This window comes from Tachysurus fulvidraco, chromosome 7 (assembly GCF_022655615.1).
Source record: "Tachysurus fulvidraco isolate hzauxx_2018 chromosome 7, HZAU_PFXX_2.0, whole genome shotgun sequence".
Taxonomy (NCBI): domain Eukaryota; kingdom Metazoa; phylum Chordata; class Actinopteri; order Siluriformes; family Bagridae; genus Tachysurus; species Tachysurus fulvidraco.
The window spans coordinates 4,956,751-4,965,298 of record NC_062524.1 but is presented as its reverse complement, the minus strand read 5'-3'; the positions used below and the strand labels follow the sequence as shown (position 1 = coordinate 4,965,298).

At 42.3% G+C, this 8,548-nt stretch overlaps 1 protein-coding gene across 1 annotated transcript; it reads right to left on the bottom strand.

Annotated features, from left to right (window-relative positions):
- Positions 1 to 1,357: 1,357 nt before the first annotated feature.
- On the bottom strand, positions 1,358 to 7,561 carry sdhaf3 (succinate dehydrogenase complex assembly factor 3). The gene is made up of 2 exons (XM_027171515.2): positions 7,196 to 7,561; positions 1,358 to 1,636 (listed from the first exon to the last, which is right to left on the bottom strand). Exons 1-2 carry the CDS (start codon positions 7,370 to 7,372, stop codon positions 1,442 to 1,444), a joined length of 372 nt encoding a protein of 123 aa, XP_027027316.1. The 5' UTR covers positions 7,373 to 7,561; the 3' UTR covers positions 1,358 to 1,441.
- Positions 7,562 to 8,548: the final 987 nt, after the last annotated feature.

Below are 8,548 nucleotides of genomic sequence, written 5' to 3'. Positions count from 1 at the left end.
CTTGTGTGTTTATTGTCTCGTGTATTACATTTTCCTGTGTTTATTGTCCTATGTGTTTATTGTGCTCTGTCTTTATTGTCCTGTGTTTATTTTCCTGTGTGTTTATTGTCCTTTGTGTTTATTTTGCTGCATATATTGTGCTGTGTGTTTATTGTACTGTGTTTATTGTGCTGTGTGTTTATTGTGCTGTGTGTTTGCCCTGTGTGTATATTGTGCTGTGTGTTTGCCCTGTGTGTATATTGTGCTGTGTGTTTGCCCTGTGTGTATATTGTGCTGTGTGTTTATTGTGCTGTGTGTTTGCCCTGTGTTTTGGTTGTCCTGTGTGTTTATTGTGCTGTGTGTTTGCCCTGTGTTTTGGTTGTCCTGTGTGTTTATTGTGCTGTGTGTTTGCCCTGTGTTTTGGTTGTCCTGTGTGTTTATTGTGCTGTGTGTTTGCCCTGTGTTTTGGTTGTCCTGTGTGTTTATTGTGCTGTGTGTTTGCCCTGTGTTTTGGTTGTCCTGTGTGTTTATTGTGCTGTGTGTTTATTGTGCTGTGTGTATATTGTGCTGTGTGTTTACTGTGCTGTGTGTATATTGTGCTGTGTGTTTATTGTGCTGTTTATATTGTCCTGTGTGTTTATTGCCCTGTGAATTTGCCCTGTGTATTTGCCCTGTGTGTGGTAAATGTACTCTTCTGTGATGCACCGTGTTCCTGGAGAAACCTACTTGTGTTGACTTGCTGTGAAATGCATTGTTCATGACAGAGATGTGAGCACCAGACTGGATCTAGATGACAGGAAGGTTAGAGTATCTGGAATAATCAGTTTTTACAACCGTGGTGAGCGGAAAAGCATCTCAGAACATCAAACCACGTCAAAACATGAGGTGATCTCCGAAAGCAGAAGATCACATCAGGTTGCTCTGCTGTCAGTAAAATCCATGTGATGTAAGGTTGGTACGAATGATAATTAGTGTGTCAAGTAGCTCTCTTATACATTAGGTTACATTACATTACATGCAGACACTGAACCTAAGGCAAGCTTGTTATCACCGGACTCTGATTTCCGTGGGTGATGTTAGACGAGTTCATCTAAGGCGCACAGAACACCGAGGGTCTGTCAGATATATCAACAAAATCACTTGCTGGATAACGAGGTTTTCTCCTTCTGGAAGTCTCTAATCGAATTTAAAGAAAGGAGGCTTTATTGATTTGTGATTTAGATTTGCATGCTTGGAGAAGGGTGAGTGCCTCCTGAGAAGACGTTTAACTTGGATCCTGTCTGTGAATTTTTTCTGAAAGATAACCGTGCTCGTGAAGGAACCGTCGCGTTCTTAGACGTGGGGGAGAAAAACAAGCCGGGTCAAAAAGCACAAATAGTTCAGTGCAATCAAGGTAATGTATAATTATATTATTACAATTCTTAATGTACAGACAGTAGGTAAATCATAGTAGGACGTCTGATCATTTCGGTGGCCCGTCCTCCTGGATGTCGAACTGCCGTGTGGGTTTGGTGGATTCCAGCATCAGCTCGTAAAGCTGCCCGATCTGTTCTTCCTGAAAGTCTCTGAGATGACGCTCGGACAGTTCGGCCCCGAACTCCATCTTTTTGCTTCCTGCAGCCTCGAGCACCTGCGTCTGTAGCGTGTCTTTGTAGTCCTGCGGCCCCAAATAAGACACATAGATCAGAGGAACACAAAATACACGTCCTTCATACTGCAGAGTTAGTGTGTAGTGTGTGTAGTGTGTAGTATGTCATTTAGGACGCGGTTAGAGGATCGTAACTAATCCTGTTCCCTGTCAGTGCAAACACATTTCTGTCTCTGTAGGACTCCAAGCTTTAAATAGACACATGACTGACTTTCTTGCACTCAACCAAAAAGAATGCGTGTTCTCCAATTATTCTTTCGCCTCGGTTAGCTTCTCGCTCTCCGTCTCTCTGTATTATGTGTAGAATAATTGTGATGCTTGCTAACCGTGTTCAGACAGACAGACACGAAGACAGAGTGGGATCGATTTCATTTAAAGACTCTAGCGTCCCTATATTTATTTATTTATGCGTTCCATTTAATGGTAAAAAAGTTTCCATCTCGACCCTGCCACAGAATCTGGGAGCTGGAAGACGGGGATCTAGAAAGTGTGTAAGGTTGTGGAGTCAAAGTTCTAATGGAGGTCAGAGCGCAAATGTGACCCGTCTGCTTGGTAGCGTGACCCGAAATTTCTCTCTCAGTGCAGCAATTACTGACTCATACGAGCACAGACTGCTTTTAACACAGCATTAGGTTCTTCTGTCTCAGCAGGCACCTGATACTGACCAGGCACAAAAAGAAATAAATAATAAAAACGCGTCCGAACGCACCGTCCTTTCGGTAAAGTCGCAGATATTGTGTTGTGTCTTACGGCAAGAATTGCAAACGTGACGACGTTTGAAAAACATAATTTTGGATTCTACGACGAGCGTATAATTGTGCGTACGATGAGCTCATTCATAAAAGGTAAAGCTTGGAGTCATCCATCCACTCATTCATGAAATGTCGTGGAGATCTGGACGCAATTCAATTTCAAGAGCAAGGAGCTATTTGTCTGAGAGACTTCCTTCCCTATATAATGTAATTACACTGAACGTTTGCCAAGCAGCTATATTTTAAGAATCGCTAGGATTGTTCGACGTCGTGCTTTTGGCGGCGTTCACGCGCTGCATATCAAAGGTCTAGCGCTGGTAGTGATGTCATCAGTCTGGAGTAAACTGGCTTTCCCAAGGGCAAAGCACTTAAACAGATCTGTAAAAAAAAAGTAGCGTCTACTGAAGTGATTTGTGGTACCACCCTGCATAATTATTATCGATTCGCAGTCTGTCTGTGCGTATATTTTCCTCCGCCGCTACTCAGATCTACTGTTCAGTATTACAACCATGATATTCTGCCTTTTGAGTTTGTGAGACATTGAGCTGAGTGGTGAATGAACTGCGAGTACTAATCCTAGCGCTGCCGTATGACGATAAGCGCTAACCATCACGGCGAGGGTGATTCTGGTTGGTCAGAAGGTGCTGATGAAAAACGGCAGCTCGGAGTAGTTCTGACAGTTTATTAGGAAACCCTGATCATTTGTGCAACCGGGTTTTTTTTTTTTTTAAGTTATCAGCCAGTCGTCTGGCAGCATTTCAACGCATTTAATCATGCAGACAGAATCAACAAGCACGTCACGTGGCGTGCTGGCTGGTGCCAGACGGGCTGGTTTGAGGATTTCACAAACTGTTCATCTCATGAGATTTGCACAAAATCTGAGGGAAAAAAGACCAGATTTTTTCAAACAGGAAGAATCAAGTAACTCAAATAATCTCTCTTTACAAACGTGTTGAGTAGAAAAGCGTTTCGGAAAACACGACACGTTAAACCGGACGCCGGGTAAAGCTACAACACCGAAATCGGAGGCTGTTAGGGACAAACTCACTAACGTAAGAGTTTAGATTAGATTCGCTTGATCTTTTTCCAATCTGTCTATTTTGGCTCCTGTGCTCTCTGTGCTTCCAGTAGGCTTGAACCAATCGGGCACTTTTCCTCTGATCGCTTCGGTTTCCACTCACAGAGCTGTCAATCACCTCGACGTAACCGAAGCTCTTAATCCGTATCTACCTGACTGTATACATTGTGCTGCTGCCACACGATTGGCTGATTAGATAATTGCATGAACGTGTAGGTGTTCCTAATAAAGTGCTCGTTGAGTGTAGGATATATACGTTTCTATAGTAACAGCTAATTCGCATGGACTCTATATATCTTGAATAACAGGAAGTCTTACTATAAAAACTTCACTGATATTTATTCAGGTGCAAATATGACCAGTGTGAGATGGAGGAAAGGGGGCGGGGCTTCCAGAGAGCATTCGTTACTTTGGAAGTGTTTCTGTACAACTGACCAATCCTAGGTTTTAATTATTATAAGCATTAAGCTTGATGAATTTTGGAGTAGGTTCCAGAGAACTGCCATTACAAATGCTCAAAGGTTTGGTATATTTACCATCCAAACTCACAATTCCCAGTTCTCGGCTATACGTAACAATCACGGAAGGAGTCTCCAGCATCGGCGGCAATTTTCCGTCATGAGCAAGTTCACATTAAATTTTCATTGCTGTATATTTTAACGGATTTAACGAAATTCCGTAGGGTCGTTCTGTAATAAATAAAAACGTTCGACTTTTCTAATTACTGTGGCGTAAAAGGAACAAAACACCTCAGGCTTCATCCCACAACCCTGATTATTTTCTTCCAGATTTTGCTGAACAGCGTTTGGCGTCCATCACTTTTTAAAACTGACACGTGACGTAAATCATGATCATCATCTCCACCCAGTTGCTGCGAGTTCATTTAAAGTAAAGAAGCTTTGTCTTCTTGCCTCATTTAACATACTTGATTGACCTCAGCAGCTAATTAACAAAATCTAAATGGGCTGAATTTTGGTTTTGTCCACAAATGAAGACACAAATCACCGTTTGGTGTTCGGTGCTTTTCATGACCCGGGTCTGGCGCATACGATGATTTAGAGCAAACAATCAGCTAAAGTGTATTTTAAATGAATGCTGCTGTTTGTTATTACATTACATGCATAGAGAAGTACAGCTATACAGGCTATTAAACAAATCTTCACGGGTGGTCATGAATTTGCAGACATTCGAAGCTCCAGACCTTAGAGTCACTTGGAGCCTTTTATAGCAACCAATCAGCTAATGTTTGTTTCGGTGATGTGAAGCAGGAACATCACGCGGTTTCATTTTCCACGTTATCTTCAGCGTTAGTGAGCGAGACGTCGATTTCTTTCACGTCTTCATTTTCCTTACTGCTCTCCCTCACTACAGCTCTCTCTCTCTCTTTTTCCCTTTCTCTTTTTTCCTCTCGAGGGAAAGCTTGTCTGGTGCAATGTGGCCGATTTATTAGGCGTGGAGAACTCTCCTGAGCCTTCTGCAGTAATTGAATTAGAGCGAACACTCAGTGCTCCTAATCGCATTTGGAGACTCGCTCGGCGTCTGTTCCCGGCTCCACCGCCGCCCTTCCGGACCCCTTTCTCCCTCTCGTGAAGTGCTTTGGAAGACGAGCTGGAGTGGCCAATCGCCAACTTCTTCATGAACCGAGAAGAGCGGCCACTCCAGCAAAGCTCTTACTACAATTATACGTGGAACTACGCTCATTTTTAATCTGTACAATTAATATCTCTAGCTTCAGTGCTACAGTTTAGAATTTAAACTGTATATAGTTTGTATAGATTTAAAAAAATATGTTCAACATAGACTGACATTCATGGCTGGAAAAACAATCCCAGCAGCTAAAGATGATATATTTTTAAATATATATTATTTTCTTTAAGCTCCGCCCACTCTACATACATCATGACATGTATACTTAAAAATCTTTTTTTTCCTGATAAACAACCATGATGACAATCTGTACAATTTGACACTTTCCTGAATAAACTTTATAAAAAAAAGTGTTCAATAAAAACTTTTTATCCTTAATTAAAATGTGATCATTGTGGGATTTACGCTGATTTTTATACCTGTAACCAATAAACCTTTTTCTGTCTTTCTCTTGACTGTGAATGTGTTCTCACAGTAAATAAATATTTAAATTCTAACATGATCCAAAGATTAAGAGTTAAGACGAAGCGTCGTTTGATTAAATATCTCTGGAGGGTGTTACGGTGCACGCCGTGGAAAAGAGGAGGATAATGAGAAGGTATTATCTGTGCTAGTGAATAATGACTCTCGCGTAGACTGAAACAGAAAGCTATTTATGCTCCTATCAATGAAACTAACAGATGTTACAGAGCAAAAAACTCGACAGAGCTTCTTCTTGCTGCAGAGATGGACAGCAAGCGAACGCCTTCAGAGTTACTAAGAGCAGGTGAGTGAGTTACGTCTCCAACAATTCAGGAAATCGGATACAAGACGTATTAGTCCGTAAATTTCAACGACATGACTCGATCTCATGACTAATGTAGTAATGAAAAAAGGCTTAAAGCTTAAACCACCCACTTCTATCACCTCATGATAAATATCTCTGAAAAGCTTCTTCCCTGTTCTGTCATTATGACTTACACTTCGATTGGCTCTATAAACCCTAATAAACCCAACTAAAACCAGAGGGAAGGCTTCACTTATTAAACCACCTTGTGTTTCTAAAAGATTTTCTCTATTTAATTTCTACTGGAGCTGATTTCAGATTTGTCAGATTTTATTTTGGTCCTTATAAAAATGAGCTAAAACATTGTTCATAACAGCATGTGTAAACAAATCTAAAATGATTAACTAGTAACCATGTCGGACTAAGACACTTAAACACATCTTCATGGTAAAATTACTATTCATGCAATATATTGATGCATGTTTATATTATCTATATATCTGAACAAGCCTCATTAGTATCTCCTCTTAAACAGCCCATAATAATAACCAGGTCTCCTAGGGGTTTTCTATGTTAATAACACACCAGTACACACACCGGTACACACACCGGTACACACACACCTGTTCATGCACCTGTTCACACACCTGTTCATACACACCTGTTCATACACACCTGTACACACACACACACACACACACACATCTACACCTGTTCATGCACATGTTCACACACCTGTTCATACACACACACACCTCTACACACACACCTGTTCATACACACACACACCTCTACACACACACCTCTACACACACACCTACCTCTACACACACACCTCTACACACACACCTGTTCATACACACACACACACCTGTTCATACACACACACACCTCTACACACACACCTCTACACACACACACCTCTACACACACACACCTCTACACACACACACCTACACCTGTTCATGCACCTGTTCACACACCTGTTCATACACACACACACCTACACCTGTTCATTCACCTGTATACACACACCTGTACAACACTGTGTGTGTGTGTGTGTGTGAGAGAGAGAGAGAGAGAGAGAGAGAGAGAGAGAGAGAGAGAGAGAGAGAGAGAGAGAGCAGACAAATTATCAAACTGATCATAAATAGTTACAGGTTACAATCTGGATGGACATATTGGTCCCTCATATCCATCAGGATATAAAGCTCTTACCTAAAGATCAATGAATGATCAGAAATGAATAAAACAGTTTAGCAGGTGGTGTTATTTGGTGCATGGCGCCACCATGTGGCTGACTGATGTCCATGTGTCCTCTTTACCTCCCATTCCTTCATGAAGCACTGGACTTGTTCTGGAGCTGCAGATTTGTGTCTTCTGAATTCATCCTTGACGTACTGATCACCGAGAACCCTGAGATCAATGGGCATGAATCTGTGCAGCATGAGGATCCTCTTATACAAGGCTCGGACCCTGGACACGTGGGCTGGACTGGACATGTTAAAGGGACAAACGAACGTCTTCTCTCCTTGTGTGTGTGTGTGTCTCAAATGACAAAAAAAAAGCTCAGTTCATGATATATAGTGCACTCGGTGTGCTGTATTAATGACCCTATAAAGTACACCTATGGAGAAAGTAGGGTGATATTTGTAGTGCAGCCCAACGTGACTGGAAACCAGGAAGCAGCTCTCGGTTCTACGTTGGTGTTTCAAAACAGCACAGTTTCAGGTTGTTTACTGCCCCCTGCTGTCCAAAACATGTGTGGACGAAAATGGTGGATGTTCGTGATTGCAAATGAATACATCATTGCTCCTAACTTTTATATAATATTATAAATGTCACTATATTTTGATGGGTTTTAAGGACCTTTAAGGGCCAAGCCTTTAATATTAAAATAAGCTGAAATCAAATATGATACAAAAATTAATCAAAGTTGGAGTATGGAAATAATTTAATTCATTCATCTTCTACTGTTTATCAGAACTTCTCGGGTCACGGACATCAAGGCAGGATACACCCTGGACGGAGTGCCAACCCATCGCAGGGCACACACACACTCTCATTCACTCACACACATTGCGGACAATTTTGCAGAAATACCAATCAACCTACCATGCATGTCTTTGGACCGGGGGAGGAAACCGGAGTACCCGGCGGAAACCCCGAGGCACGGGGAGAACATGCAAACTCCACACAGACAAGGCAGAGCCGGGAATCGAACCCCCAACCTTGGAGGTGTGAGGCGAACGTGCTAACCACTAATCCACCGTGCCCCCGGTACAGACCAAAAGTTTGGACACACCTTCCAAAAGTTTGGACACACCACCTTTTCAACAGGACAATGACCCCAAACACACCTCCAGGCTGTGTAAGGGCTATTTGACCATGAAGGAGAGTGATGGGGTGCTGCGCCAGATGACCTGGCCTCCACAGTCACCGGACCTGAACCCGATCGAGATGGTTTGGGGTGAGCTGGACCGCAGAGTGAAGGCAAAAGGGCCAACAAGTGCTAAGCATCTCTGGGAACTCCTTCAAGACTGTTGGAAGACCATTTCAGGTGACGACCTCTTGAAGCTCATCAAGAGAATGCCAAGAGTGTGCAAAGCAGTAATCAAAGCAAAAGGTGGCTACTTTGAAGAACCTAGAATATGACATATTTTCAGTTGTTTCACACT

What these genes read in the sequence shown, in the direction of transcription:
- sdhaf3 (XM_027171515.2), bottom strand. Translation starts at nt 7,372, where the DNA reads ATGTCCAGTCCAGCCCACGTGTCCAGGGTCCGAGCCTTGTATAAGAGG. An exon ending in GCTTCATGAAGGAATGGGAG is followed by an intron (nt 1,637 to 7,195) that starts GTAAAGAGGACA and finishes TTGGGGCCGCAG; the next exon opens with GACTACAAAGACACGCTACA.